The sequence below is a fragment of the Dipodomys merriami genome, unplaced genomic scaffold (genome assembly GCF_024711535.1).
Source record: "Dipodomys merriami isolate MVZ:Mamm:240054 unplaced genomic scaffold, mDipMer1.0.p SCAF_94, whole genome shotgun sequence".
Classification (NCBI taxonomy): Eukaryota; Metazoa; Chordata; class Mammalia; order Rodentia; family Heteromyidae; genus Dipodomys; species Dipodomys merriami.
The window spans coordinates 4,740,058-4,755,549 of record NW_027206557.1 but is presented as its reverse complement, the minus strand read 5'-3'; the positions used below and the strand labels follow the sequence as shown (position 1 = coordinate 4,755,549).

General features: G+C 51.3%; 1 protein-coding gene across 4 annotated transcripts in view; it reads right to left on the bottom strand.

Annotated features, from left to right (window-relative positions):
• The window catches only part of Crhr2 (corticotropin releasing hormone receptor 2), a 40,227-nt gene that overhangs the window by 10,011 nt on the left and 14,724 nt on the right, over positions 1–15,492 (bottom strand). For 3 of the 4 annotated variants that reach the window (XM_070014195.1, XM_070014196.1, XM_070014197.1), the window contains 4 exons: positions 15,280–15,405; positions 3,664–3,749; positions 1,989–2,098; positions 1,556–1,673 (listed from right to left, as the gene is read on the bottom strand). In XM_070014195.1, the coding sequence (XP_069870296.1) occupies positions 1,556–1,673; positions 1,989–2,098; positions 3,664–3,749; positions 15,280–15,405 (440 nt within the window). The remainder of the gene's footprint in view (positions 1–1,555; positions 1,674–1,988; positions 2,099–3,663; positions 3,750–15,279; positions 15,406–15,492) is intronic. The other variant, XM_070014198.1, reaches the window with a different exon arrangement.

Here is a 15,492-nt window from a genome sequence, read left to right as displayed (position 1 = left end):
CTGGACCAACTTCTTTTAATCAAGGAAAGGTGAGTGGGATCCAGAGATTTTTGCAGCCATGGAAAAGTGCAAAAACTAAACATCATTGTGTTTAACCCAGTGGAATCAGACTGATTCCTAGAGATGGAATGTGAACTTTCATTTGGAAAAAAAGAAAACATGATTGACATGAGTCAGAGCCACTGGAGGACAAGGAGGCCTGTGCAGCCAAGGAGGGCTCGCCCTAGCCCCTGGCTTTGGGGAACTTGGGACTTGGAAGGATCAGTGGCTCCAGTCAGGCCACACTGGCTCTGGGGCCTTTAGAAACTGACCACCCCTCTAAGCTCATGGTAACTGTCTTGCTTTTCTGGGCGGCAAAGGAAAATCAGGCACCCAGCACAATGCATGGCTGAAGTAGAAGCTGCTTCTGTGACTTCCCTCTCAGTAGAAGGAGACCTAGCCCTGCTCCTTGGAGGTGAACTCCTAAGCACCTTGTTTATGATGTAAGGGAACCATTCAGTAAACCTCACCAAGCCTGGTCCCGGATGAAGGCCTCTACACCAGAGTCTCCCTGGGTAGCCTCTTTCTTCTGGGCTCACCCCAGGGTACTCTCTGAGCCAAGGCTTGCATGTTGAGGCAGCGGGCTTTGGCATGAGCCATCTGAGAGGGTCCATGGGCAATCAGCCCCTATCCTGTCTAGCACAGACATCCAGAGTCCTAGATAATTGCTCTGTGCCAAGTTGCTAGTTGCTCCAGGTCTCTGCCCCCATGGCCCTAGGCCTGACCTTGGGTCCAGATGGCTGCTGCCTGCTTACTTTGAGAAAATCCTGCTGGGGTGGGATTCCCTCCTTTTCTCCAAGTCAAGTATTGTCTCCCTAGAAAAAGCTAATATTGGAGCCAGAAGGCACCTGGTTTCTTATTGCACCTGCTCGGTCCTAAGTGAGGGTAAGCGCGGGGCCAAGGGAAGAGGCTGGTGCTCTGCTCAGGGCTAGGCTATCAAAGAGAACAGATTGTGTGCCAGAGTGGGGAAGGGTGGGGGGGGGCAACTCAACCTTCATATTTACAGACACTGGACACGGTGCAGTAGCAGTGGACACAACCTGGGGGTGGTCCCCTAGTCCATGGAGCCAGCCATGCTGTGGAGGCTTCCTTATAGCATGGGGCTTGGGTGAGCATGTGATACCTCTGGATTTGTTCCGTGTGTGTGTGTGTGTGTGTGTGTGTGTGTGTGTGTGTGTGTGTGTGTGTGTGTGTGTGTGTGTGTGTGTGTGTGTGTGTGTGTAGGGGGTGATAATCCACCCATGCTCAAATGGGATGACAGGAGCCAGAGCTCTGCAGAGCTCACTCTCAGCCCCTTCGCCCTAAAGGACCTGAATTCAAAAGATAGGAAGGAGACATGTGAGCTGCCTGGACCGGGATGTACGTGGCTCCCAGGACCCTAGCCTGGAACTCTGGTCACGAACACTGGCTGGGGTGGAGGAGAGTTTTCATCTGATTCTGCCACTAAGTGTCTGGGAGAGAAGTGGGCACCCCTGTGGCTGGGTCTGGGCCCAGGCTTGGGCTCCCCAGCAGTGACCTCATTGCTCTCGTGTACTTCATGGTCGATGAGCTGCAGCACGAACCACATGGCATTCCTCAGGATGAAGGTGCTGATGAGGTTCCAGTGGATCACATTCCGTAGGCAGCGGATGCTCCTGTGAGGAGGCAGGGTCAGGGGTCAGCAGGCTCAGAGTGCAGATGGGGCTAGGGCAAGGGGTTAGTCAACACTGAAGATCAGCTGAGAATAGACTGTACTAAGTCAGCTTGGGGTGAGGGCAAGTCTGACATCAAGCTGCTCTCTCTAGGGTGGCCATGGTGGGCCACTTAGCCCCCCACATGACTGCAGGTGGTCAGTGGCCTGCACCCATTCCCGCATGCCTTTGCACTTGACTCTACTCTTGATCCCCATGTGGAGGCTCTGCCTAGGAGAGGGAGACAATGGAGGCAGGGAGGAAGGAAGGCCTACTCACCGCAGAGCCAGGAGGAGCAGGAAGGCAGCCACCAGGGTCGCCATGGAAACACAGTGGCCCAGGTAGTTGACAACAAGGGCAATGCGGTAGTGAAGGTCATACTTCCTATGCTAGACAGACAGACACAGGAAGGGGAACATAGGTGTGTGAGGACGGAGCTGGGCATGCCACCCTGGTGGTCCCTTGGTGCCCTGACTTGGGGCAGAAGACGCCCCAAGTCTCAAGCCAAGCTTGGCTCCTGGAGCTCAGCGCTGTTGAAGTCCAGTGCTGTTGTCTTATCCTTGTCAAGCCTCCCAGAATGCATTTTGTGGCAAGTTTGGACATAGTCTCTTTTAGGATATTGCAGAGATGTAGCTACATCTAAATAAAAACAAACAAAACTGGGCTCCCTAACTGGCTGGACAGCTGAGTGTATCTCTGGGCCTCAGTTGTCACAGATATATACCGGGCCAACCTTGGAAGCAGGGACTCATGGAAAGTCTGAGGGTGGATTGGTATTGCTCAGCCAGGCTGGCACTGCAGTGAGGGGTACAGTGTCTGCAGAGCCCTTGGGAGTACTATTCAAACTGTTGTAGGGTGTTTTTTTTTTGGAGGTGGGGGTTGAGACAGGATCCTATTCAAAGTGAATAAAAGCCACCTTTTTAATATTATTGCCAAATGCTGGCAATTCTAAACAATGCTAGTGACAAGGGATTCCTTCCTGCTGGGAGCGGGTGCCCTCTCCTCTGCTATGTTGGTTTACCAGTACTGGAGCAGCTGAAAGAATGTATGCAGTGAAGACAGAGGCAGAAACCTCTTCCTCTCTAAACCTTGGGCCACTCCAACTGTCCCTGGAGCCCTGGGCTCCTGTTTGATAGCTTCTTCACCTTCTCAGGGAGGGCACATGCTTCTGCCTTTGCACTAGACTTCATTTGGAGAAAAGCTCCAGCCCCACTGAGCACTGCTCTGGGTAAGGATTGGAACAGGGCTGCATTACTTTGGGTCAGAGTGAAGACAGATTTGCTACAGGTGCAGCTCACTAATAGAGCTTACCCAGGATGCACTGGGGGTGGGTTCCATTCCTAGGATGCAGCAGGGGCAGGTTCCATTCCCAGCACTACCCCCAAAAAAGCTGGACCCTGGACCACATGGACTCCCAGGCCTAGAGAGGTCCAATTTCCTGCACACAGCCCTGGGAGACCGCGCCTGTTTCCTCGGGAGTCTCCCAGTCAGAAGAGGAAGAGTTTGCCTGCTCACAGGGCACATGGTCATGCCCTTGGTTCTCCAGTGAGCTCTCCTGGGATTAGGAATCTATGTCCCCTTCTTCACTCCCACCATGGTGTCAGACAGCACAGGACAGGGCTTGGGAAAAGGCAGGGGGTAGGGCTGCAGAAAAGAGGGCTGGTGACACAAGGATGGGCTCTGCTATCCTTGGATTCAACCTGCATCCCACTACCTATGCTGAATCCCACTACCTATGCTGAATCTCCCTACCTGATGAGTTTCCCTACCTGTGCTGAGCCCCACTAACCTTCCAGACTGCCATACCTGTCCTGAGTCCTTCTACCTGTGCTGAGTCCCTCTACCTATCCTGAGTCCCATACTTGTGCTGCATCCAGCTATCTGTGCCAAGTTCTGCGTGCTCTGTGTCTGCTATTTGCATTAGGACCAGGGTGGGGCAGGTGAGGCCACTCACCTTGTCATCCAGAATGGGTTCGCACAGTGAGTAGTTGATCCTGGAGGCCCAAGTTCCATTCTCCAAGCAGTCTCGGTAGGCATTCCCTACAGAAGTGCCAACCACCAGGAGTCAGGTCAGTCCTCCCTGGCTCCCTTCCTCTTAGCACCCTTGGGCCCCAAAACATAATTCATGCCTGAAAGCTTACACAAAGGCCATTTATGTGAGAATGGCACAGAAGCCTTATTTTATATAGCCACCACAGCCCATCTTAGATGCAATCTTCAGTTCTTTGTACCCTTCCTTTCATTGTGTTCCTTTGCAACAATACTGAACCCAATTGTGAGCACTGGGTTGTGGCTGAAGATTTGCTTTTAGCACAACAAATAATTTGCATCCTTATTTCAGATCATTTCACATTTCTGTGCTCTATCCTTCTTTTCCAGCACTTGGATTTGAACAGTGCCTGCAATGGTATAGTGCATGTTTCCATGGGCCAGGACTTCAGCTTCTCCCTGTACACAGTGCTTATGGCCACTCTCTGGAGTAGACTCTAGGACAGTTTTGGCCCACTTCGCCTATGAGGACACAGGCACAAAGGGAATGAGCTAACTGCCAAGGATAAGGATACAGAGTGACAAGAGGATCAGACATAGAAAATTTGGCTTGGCTTCTGTTCTTAACCACAAGCCCACCTTCCATACAGCCCACCCATAACCTCCCTCCAGGAGGGACCCCTCTCAGCTGAGACCATCCAACCCCTGCTGCCTCTGCTCCACAGATGGCATCAGCAGCCCCCGCCCCACTCCTGCCTGAGTGCCGTTCTGAAACACCATTGTTATGGGGTAATTGTACAACACTTTGCTCTCTGGCGAATGACAGTTATTTGTGAGTTTTTCTTTGGGGCTTATATTAGATATACAATATAAGGCTAATTAAGATAAATAGCTCATAGAGCCCAGAGTTACAGAGCCGGAGGGGAACTTCAGATTGTTTTTGGAAGCAGTGAGTTCTGAAATAATCAAGTTACTTAAAAACCCACTTCCGCTGAGCTGACAGTGAGTTAAAAGCAATGGAACCATGCTTGCTAAAGAGCAGAAACAACAGGGAAGGTTCTATCAGCTTAATCATTCCCAAATTCGCTGCTCTGAGCTCACAGATTTTTCAGACTAGTGATTGTGGATGAACTGGTCATGCCTGCAGTGCCTGTAAGTGGGAGGCCCATCTTGGGCAGGATCTGGTGGGCCAGTCCAGGGACACCCATGCTGACTCTGACCCTCAACTCAAGGGGAGCTGCCCCTTGGTCTGCCCTGGCACCTGACTCCCCAGGGGCTTAGATGCTGTCCAGTTTTCCTGAAGTCCAGAGCTAAGTAGGCCCTTCCTCCAGAAAGGTGACTGCTCTGATTGCTTTCTTCTAAGCACCCACAGTGCTGAACACTTAAGCTTCAAACTGAGAAGTTGAGGCCCTGAGGGGTTGAGTACAGAGTCTGGGCTCTCTTTTCCCAGCCCCTTCCTCCATCCCTCAGCCCTCTGTCTCTGGGCCTTCCTCTTGGACTGGCACTCTTGCCTCCCTGGTTTTTTCTCTTGCTCCCTCAATCATGATAGTTTGTCTTTAAAGCCATCAGCAGCTCTTTGTTGCTTTCAAGAAAAGAGCCTAACCGTCTTGGCATGATATCAAAGCCCTCAGCACAGACCCCTCCACAGGGGCAGGCCTGGCACGGGCCCATCTCCATGCCTTGACCCACCCTCCCCATGGCTCTCAGACAAACACCCTCCTATCTTGTCCCAGCTCATGTGCTACCTCTTCTGTGGGGCTTTCCCTAGCACCCTGAGTCCCTTCTCTTTCAAGGGCTTCCTCTATATGTCCCATCTTTTGATAGACAGGCATTCACTTTTATGGCCCTACAGTAACAGTTATTTTTGTATCATAATCTAACACACACACACACACACACACACACACACACACACACACACACACACACACACACACACACACACACTCAATTCATTCCAGTCACAGAAAACAATTTTTTTCTCAACAAGAGCTACAATATTTTCTTTTTTCTTCTGTTCTGATATATTCTATTCATTTTGTATGTAAATATTGGTCATGACCCATTAAACAGATTCCACAGTCTCCTAATGCCCCATAGTCCACAGATTTAAAAATAAAAATCTGTTTTAGAGACTTCATCTCTTTGGGTCCTTTTCTTTGGTATTACTTAAAGCTCCCTGGGGACAAACAAGTAGACAGAGACCATACTGGAGTCATAGGTTCCCCCTCCCCCATATACACACCGAAGGTAGCCATGGTCCAGGGGGGCTGAATCAAACTGACTTCTATTTGCTGAGCTTCGGAAGGTAGGGTGTGAGACATGGCATGTGAGTCTGGACAAGCTTTTCTCTAGGGTTATGGCTACAAGCCCTGGGCACCAGAGGACTGGAAGACAGAAGAGTCTGCCCTTTGAGGGAGCTGCCTGTGCAGCTAATGAGGGCACAGAGCCCTCAGGCACAGCTAGGAGAGGAGAAAGCACCGCCCCCACCAAAACCACAGGAGGATGGGCATGGAAGTCTCAGGGCTCATGGCTGGGCCAGACATGGGGCTGGATACAGTGAGGTGGGTGCCCATTGCCATAGCAACACAGGTGCCCCTGCTGAGGATCGATGCTGATGTTGTGCAGAGTGGCCTGCCAGGGGCATTAGGGGCTGGACAATGAAGGCAAGGCCCTCTCTTGCTGGTCTCTGTGGTTTAAGAAGTCTGGTTCCCCATGGTATAACCCCTGCTTTCACTATATACGATGTTGGTATATGTGGAGGGGAAGGGAAAAAAACCAAATCATTAAAACAGGGATACAGGAGGACGCATTGCAACAATGAGATGTACAAGTCGTTATGTCAAAAAATGAACTTTACAACTTTGGTGGGGGGGACGGGGTGTGGGGAGGATGCGAAGGGATGGGAAGGGGAAACAAAGGAGGAGGCTACAATGCTTGATAAGAAATGTACTCATTATCTTGCCCATGTAATTGTAACCCTTGTGTACTGTATTTTCACAATAAATAAAAAAGAAGTCTGGTTCCCATTCCCCAGGTGGTAGCCATTGAAAGTCCCCAAAGCAAGAGACTTTTTAGTGCCTTTTAGGTGACAACAATTTGCTAATGGTTCCTGGTTCAGGGACTTGCCTGGAGTGGTCAGAAGCCTGGAAGATGGAAACTTTCCTAGCTATAGTCTTGTCTCTAGCTGTCTGGGTAACTGTGGCTAAGTTCTTCCTTCTTGGCTTCAGTTTCCTCACAGGTTTGGACATTTACCCAAGTTGGGCACAGGAGTGAGACTGGCATGTGGATGGTGTGTGTGTGTGTGTGTTGTGTGACATATTAGGATGTGGGAAGAAGTAGCAATGTGGTAAGTGAGTTCAGAGAGAAAACAGCAGGTATAAAGATGATAAAAAGAATCTCAATGAAAGCTGCTGATAAATAGGAGACTGGGAACTGGGAGAAGAGAAAGCAACAGAGAGAATTATAATAATAATAATAATATATATATATATATAAACACACACTCACACACACACACACATACATATGTGTGTGTGTTTAACATAGTATTTCAGATGTATATATATATATACATCTGAAATACTATGTTAAAATCCCTTGGTGCAATTAATACAAACTAAAAGAGAAAATGAATGACAGGAAAGTAAAAGGTTTTTTTGTCAGGGAGTGGGATGACAAATGGGGAGGGTGAATAAGGATGAGCATGATCAAAGTAGTTTATTTGCATGAGTGAAAATAGAACAATGAGTCCTGTTACATTGTTTTAATAGGTGAGGAGGGGGTAAGAAAGGGTAATAGAGGGGTGAGTTTGATCAGGATACATTGTTTTTACATGTCTAGAAATGTCACAACGAAACCCACATTGTTCATCTAATGTATGCTAACAGAAAAGAAAGAGGAGAAAAAGAGAAAGACAAGAAGGGAGGGAGAGAAGGTGAGTGCAGACTGCGAGGAACAGAAGCAATGCTCACTGAGAGAGTAAGGTCGGCACCCAGGCCCAGAACATTCAGCACCATGGACAGAAGCCTCTGGCTCACCCCCTCACTCTGTACTTCCCCTTCTCTGCATGTGGCAGACCTTGGAGAGCTCCTACCCCAACCCTCCCAGCTCTGGGCTCACCCAGCCGCCTGCACCCAAAGCAGAGGTGAGATAATTAGTTCCCCATTCTTTTAAGGCAGTCCCAGCTCCATCAGGTGGCTTCCAGGACTGACAGCTCCTCAGGGGCCTACTCTTCCCTTTGCCTGGCTCCTCCCAGACTAGGATTGTTCTCTTTCTGATTCCTCTGAAAGAAAAAACAAAACAAAACAAAACGTTTAAAAAGTCCCGCTTGCCCACCTAGCCAGGAGGCTCTGTGCAACAGAACTTCACCTTCTATACATCAAGGCTAAGGTTCCCTAAAAGCAGCCTAGCCCATCCTCACCTGTTGCACAGACGCGAGCACAAGGGGTCCCACAGGATGGACCATAACTGAGGCTGTTGCCTAGGTTACTGGGGAGCTCAGTGAGGGTGAGAGACCCAGAACAGGACAAAAGGACAGTTTACCACCTGGGTGCCCAGTCACCACCCAACTGCATGAGAAAGACAAGAAACCAATCATGTCACACACACACACACACACACACACACACACACACACATTCAGGAGGCCTCACACTCACACCACCCCTGCAACCCGAACTGTAGCCATCATGGGAGGTCAGCCTCAAATACCAAACTTGTGGGCAGCAGCCTGGACACTCCAGGTTCCAAGGATAGCACCTTGAAATTCTCCTTGTGAATTTAGGGGTACATACTCAGCTGGGAATTTGGTGGGACTTACTCCATCAGTTGTAAATTAAGAGGGCCCTATTCCCTCACCTGGATATTTGGGAAGACCTACTCCCTCAGCTTGGCGTTTAGGGGCCTTACTCAGCTGGAAATTTGGGGACCTATTCCCTCAGCAGGAAATTTAGGGGTGCCTACTCCACTTGGAATTTAGGGTCCTACTCCTTAGTTGGGAATTTAGGAAGATCTATTCCCTCAGTTGGGAATTTGGGGGGCCTACTCCCTCAGTTGGTTTGGCCCTCCCATGGGGCATACCTTCTCTGGGGATCTGTTATCAGTTTCCCTGGAAGGGGAGGCTTTGAGCCCCAGTGGATGTCACTGGTTGTGTCACCCCTGCTGGGTCTTGGCTGTGTCCAGATCTTTCTTACTCCTCCCACTGCCTTTAGTTGGGCTCTTCTGGATTTACCCATCTCCTTCCTGTCTGGATTCTTGCCTTTGTCTTTTTTTTTTAAATCCTTGACCTTGACTTTTCTTACCTTTTTCCAGGGAAAATATCCTAGCCATGGCTCCCTCCCAGCCTGACCTCCATTGCTTTCAACAGTCACTGTTGGCAGAGAGCATGACTCGCCATGCCTCACCCCTGTTTGGAAACCACTGAGGGCCGGGCAGTGAGGCTAGTGCCCAGCTTGTTCCCCAAGCTTCACAAGCAAGGTGTACCTCCAGAGTGAACACTCCTACACAGCCAATTCTGCTATAGGCCTGCTAGGACTGCCTGTCTCTGCCTTACACATTTTTGTCCTGGTCTGATGCCACAAGGAGGAGGTAGGTGGTGGGAAATCATCTGGTGGGAGACTGACAGTGAGCTGGTGGCACCCATCTTGAAGCCAGTCTGGCTTGGAAGGGGTGCAGGGTTGAGAGACTCAGAATCTGTCATTGGCAAACACATTGAGCAGGAATGGCCTCTCTGCCTATGGCATCTAAGGGTCCTGGAACTTTTTGTGTGGTGCTGCCCTGGGGTTTGGTCTATGCTGAACTTCCAGATACACCCAGCTCCCTGTGTGCACAGGACTCTTTTTCATTGAGTAGGCATGGTACAATCCTATTTGTAGAAGACAGTGGGGAAAACTGAATCCTAGCAGTATGGAGCAGCTTAATGGATACCATAATGGGTCTGTGAAAAAGTGGAGGTGTGTTGAGTTGAACCCAGCTTACTGTGGAAGGTCATTCCTTCCACAGGATAGGAGCCTGTGGAGGCCCTGGCCCCTGCTCAGCCTCTTCTGTGTTCAGCTCCCTTCGGATGGCTCTTGGTTGTCATGGGTGAAGTGAGTGATGTGGAAGCCCTGAGGCTTGTCTGGAATTGCTGGATGTAGGCAGAAGGGGCCCATAGAGAACCTGAGGCCCAAAGATGGGGAAAACCCTGCCCTGGGGCAAGTCAAGCAGTCAAGTGAGCAGAACCAGACCTGGCTCTCAACCTACAGAGAAGGAACAGAGGGAGAAGAGGTCTCTAGTTGCTTGGCAGAATCATAGCCTCCTCTCACCACCAGCAATTCCCCTTTGGGGCCAAGGGTGGCCTTTCTATGGAGGCTTTTGAGCACAGACATTCTCAGTCTAGGTAAACAGATGGCCTTCAAAGGATTCTGAATAACACAAGGCTGTGACACCTAGAATGAGGAGCAGCGCCATCGACACCCAAGGCCACATGCGACTCCTTTCCATCCCTCTTGCTGAGAATTCTTAGCTGTCTGCATGGAGCGCAGGCAGCTAGCCACAGCCCAGCTAGGTCACATCTTCTCTCTCCCTTCTGCCGGACAAATGAACTTTAGATAAGAAGATGGAGCACCAGTCACTCACTCAGGAACCAGCACAGCCAGGACTTGGATCAGGTCTAGATCCCTCCATTCCCCAAAGGTGCTGGTGGAGGCAGACCCTGTTGGACTGTGGGGGCACCTTGTCTGATATGGTCAACAACTGCACTGGGGCCCAATCATGAAGTCCTTTGGAAGCTTCCTGAGGGTTGCTGGAGAGGGGACCTCCTTCCACTTTGGAGCTTTAGAGATCCAGACTGTGCTGTAGTTGCTGCTGGTGGGATGGACAGCAAAGGTGCTTCAGAGAAGGGAGGGACAAGGATAATGACTTAAACGACATCCTGAAAACCAAGCAGCACCCTTCTAGACTATTCTGGTCCCATACAATAGACTATGGACAAGCAGCCCAGGTCTCTCAGTCTAGCCGAACAACGCCACAGCTTAGCTCTTCATTCCTCTTCCCACTGTGCCATCTGACACATCATTGGCACAGTTTTTTTGAGACCTCCATTCAACAACTCCCTCTTTAGGAGTTTTTCTAACTTTCTCTCTTTTCTCTTGGAATCATCCCCTCCCATGTGCTGCAACAAGTTTATTGCACTGTTTCCCTCAAGAGCAAACACCACAAGGTTCTCTTGAAGAATCTGTCTGCCTGTTGGTCTCACAGTTATGGCTGTGAATTCCTGGGGAAGGGGGAGGAGACTGGGAGGGGCGGTTCAAGAAGTAAGGCTGCTCTGGGCCCAAGGCTCCAGAGCCAGCAGATCCCTCCAGAGTCCAACATCTGGTTGTTCTGCACAGAGAGCCCTGCTGCCAGCCACTCTACACGTCTAGATGTTCCCCCCATCACCCCGTCCTACTTTCTTTACTGAGCCACACTTTCTGTGATGGCCTGCCTGTCTGGCTGCCCCTCCCCACCCAGGGGGAGACAGTTCTCATGCTTGGAGAGTGGGAGGGGCTTCAAGTCCTTGGGAGATGGAATGCAGGCCAAGACCAAATCTCCCTGGAGACTGAGAATGCAACCTGGAGCTTCCAGCTCACAGCTTCCACTTCCTCATCCCAGAAGGCTGAGGTGTGGGTTGTGTGGAGGCCTTCCCCAGGTGGCAGCTCTGCCCCAGGGTGAGTCCTCAGCTTGTGAGGCACACACAGCTCTGAGTCCATTTGGGCCCAATCCAGCCCCTGTAGGAAGACCCTCAGGCTGTGTTCCTGCTCACCAAGCCCCTCTTCGCAATCTGGATTTGTGTTAAACCAGGCCTTATAGCCCTGAGGCTCCTAAAGGTAGGGTTCAACATCTCCTTCCACTCTGCAGGGTTGGAAAAGGGGTCCCTACTTGTGTTGGGGTGTTTCCATTTTGGGAGACTCTATCCCTCCTCATGAGCAACCCTGTCCCATAAGTGCCACAGAATGGATGGCCCTTAGTCCCAGGAGGGTCAAAGAAGCCAAGGATGAGCTATGTTGTACTTCCTTCCCATGAGGAAGATGAGCCAGGGTGTATGGAGAGGAGATAGCAAATATCCCTGTGCAGCCACCAGGACCACAGGCAAGAGAAGTTCTAGAACATGGCAGATAGAATGAGGGATGGAGCAGGCAAAGACACGAAAAGTGGTGAAGGGACAGGGGTAGATGGACAGAGGGAGAGGGATGCAAAGAGAAGATAGAGAGGGAGGGAGAATAGAGGAGAGAAGAGGGAGAGGATAGAGTTAGAATGGAGAGAAGAGATAGAACAAACAGAAAATCTGGGAAAGACAAGAGCTACAGGAAGCAGGCTGGGAAACTCATAGCAGACAGAGGCCAGGCAGGCCACACACAGAGGGAAAGTGGAACAGAGATACACACATGGAGGGGCTCAGAGCAGTCTATGTACAATGGAACTTGGTGCTCTGCCCATAACAACCATGGCTGGGTTAACCTCGTTCCTTTCACCCTGAAGAGGGGAAGACGGAGGCTCAGGGAGAGGGCATGTGACTGAAGCTCATACCCTATGCATAAGATGCACCTGCTCAGGCAGGCCTCTCCAGGATGGCTGCAAGAGAGTTGTGCAGAGAAAAAGGTCCCCAGCTGGTCACTAGGGATGGTGGCACTGGCAGAGTCACTTAGGGAGAGCAAGGGTCCCCTTGGTGGGCTAACTCTGACTTGTATTCTCAGCCAGGATCCCCCAATCTGGGTTCCTATGATCCTGTGGGTTCCCCAATGTGCTTTTTTTTGTCAGGGTGCAGTCCCTCAGCTCTTCAGCTCAAGGTGAGCACTCTACCACTTGAGCCACAGCACCACTTCTAGCTTTTTTGTTTATGTAGTGCAGAGGAATCGAACCCAGGGCCTCATGCATGCTAGGCAAGCGCTCTACCACTGAGCCACCTTCCCAGGCCACCCCCCAAGTCCTTTTAACAGAACTTTCTGCCTAACTCAGCCCAGCTGAGAGGCAGTGGGATAGCTTGGTCCTTGTTCTGTTACAGTTCTGTCACCTCATGTCTCAATAACTCCATTTCCCATATGGTCAGAACATTACCCTCCATCTCTGAGCGGAGTAAGGATTAGTACAGACATGCAGAAGGTCAGGTTAGGAGGAGGGAATGAGGACTAGAGGGGATATGTGGTACTGATTTAGTTCTGCATTGTCTAGCATGTCCTTGACCTCTAGACTAGTGTGTCCTTGACTTCTGGATAGCATGTCCTTGACCTCAGGCAAGTCCCTTTCCTTCCCTTGGCTTAACTACATCTGGAAATAGTCTCTGGGTATGCCTAGTCCAAGCTCTGATCTGGCCTCCCAAGCTTGTCTCTCACAACAAGATATGCCTCTGGCCACCCCCACCTAGCCAACTGCTTCCTGGAAATCACACTCAGGTTTACTTCCAATGCCAGCACACCCAGTGAGCCTGGTTCCATCCCTGGACGCCTCCCTACCTTCCCTCTCCCGGCCTAGTCATTTCCAGTTCCCATGGGCCTGATTCAGAGCCACCTCTGCTGCACAGTGGCTGTTCTACTGGGCCACTGCAGTCACCTCTTACCGCTCTTCTCCCTTCTGGACCCTGGGACCCAGAGCAGAGCTTCTCTAACCACAAACTCATCCAGCTCCTTCCAACACCCACAGTGAGGCCTTCTGCAATGTTGTGCATACTCAACCTTCCATGTCTCTCTCTGGTCTCATCTCTGAGCTTCTTATTCTTCCCTTACCTGGAATGCTTCTGCTCTGGCTATTACATATTCACCTGCCAAATCCAGTCTTGTTCTAGAGCTCAGAGATATAAGTCCTGTTCTTCCTGGCTGGAGACCTGAGTCTCTCTTACCTCCCATAAACCCTCCTTGCAAACTGAATGTGTCACTCCTGGAGATGGTGTTGACATAAGGTTAAGAGTGAGAGCTCCAGGCTCCCAGCCTGCATGGTTGCACAGAGCTAGTTAGAGCCCTGAGTGGTTTGTCCTCGCCTCTCAGCCTCAGCCCAGAGCTGGTTAGAAACCTGAATAGTTCCTCCCTGCCCCTGGGTCCCCCAAACCAGAGATGGTTAGAGCTCTGAGTAGTTCCTCTGTGCCTCTGAAACCCAGCCCAGAGCTGGTTAGAGCCCTGAGTTATTCCTGCATGCCTTAGCTCTAGTGTTTCAGTCTGTGCACCCATGAACACGAATACAGTGTTTCCTCTCAGGGATCATGACTTGGTGGTTTTGAGGCAAGTTTTCTGTGCTAAGCTGAGATGAAAGCTGGTTAGGGAGCCCTGCCTAAGCCTCTCCCCTCATCTGTGCACCCTCCCTGTATACTCCTGCTCCCTCCACAGGGCAGTGCGACAAAGCCATCAGCCATTGTGTCTGCCACAAGGTTGACACATAGTGGGTGTGCAATAAATTGGTTGTCTAATACTGTGTGCAACTCTTTTCTAAAGAGGAGGCCCAGGCCCTGCCCTGGGCCAGGAGTTGCTGGCTTCAAGGCTGGCTGGGAAGAGCAGTGCTGAGTCCAGGCAGAGTTGGAAGCCTGGCAGAGCTCCCTTGAACTGTGTGTGAGAAACTTCATGGTCACCATGGTTCTGGATATCTTAGCTTCTGGGCTCAAGATGGATCAGGTCCTCTGGTGTCCACTGCCTATCCCAAAAAGCTCACAGAATCCTAAAGAGCAAGAAGTCGCCCTACTCACCTGGGTGGGGTGGACCTTTCTCCGATGGACATCTATTTTGAATGGAGGATTCTCACTTCCTTGCCATTCCCACTGCCTCACCAGCAGCTTCCTAGAAGCACCCAGCCCTGACCTGGCCCGGATTCCTCGGAGCTCCAGGCAAGTACAGTCAAGGACTGATGCCTGGTATTCATGCAGACACCACTGGCTTGCCACCAACCACTTCTCAGCAAGAGAGCCCCAGCGGGGAGAGCTGTACAGGCACACGTGCATGTATGTGCATACATGCATGTATTGCACACATGTACACGCCTGCACATGGGTATTCGCACACATGCCTCTGTGTGCCTGTGCGTGCTGACGCAAAGGCCGGACCACCATTCAGGTGCTGGAATGTGGAGAGGGCTTGCGGTTTCCAGAATGCAGGATTTCGATAAGCAGCCTGGCTACAGTGGCAGGAGGGCTCTGCTGGTGGGGTAGGGTTTAAGAGGCTAAGAGCTCCAGGGTGCAGGAGCGGCCATTGCTGCACCCCAAGTAGGCTTGGAGAGTCAAAGATCTGATCGCTATTCACCCTAAGGTGCGGGGTTCGTGTATACACCACGCACTCCCTTGCATTATGTAAACAAAAGGATGACGCCCTAATGGGGGAATGAAGGCATTCCGAGAGGTTTGCCCCAAGGAGGGGGAACTGTTTCCCTCTCCTTGCGTGGAACTGGAGAACTGTAGGCAAATCGCACCCTTACGGAGGTTAAAAGCGCTACGAAGGGCAGGAACAGTAGGCGCGCCCCTAACTTAAATGTGAGGCTCCCACCGTATTCTGGCACCGCGGCCCCCTGAAGGATTCCAGACGCCTGTGGCCAAGCCCTCCCCACTTCCCGCTCCACGCTCCTGGAAGGCCAGGACGAGGGCACTCACGGGTCGTGTTGTACTTGATGCCGTTGAAATACTCCGGACACGGCCTCTCCACCAGGGCTCCAGCCGCGCTCTGGGGCCAGCACGTCCCGATTTGGTCCAGGGTCGCATTGCAGTAGGAGCGAGGACCTGACGGCCGGAGAGAGCGGAATGGGACTGAGAGGGGACGCCAAAGGCGCGAGGCGCCCGGGCTCAGAGGGGCCGCCAAAGGACGGG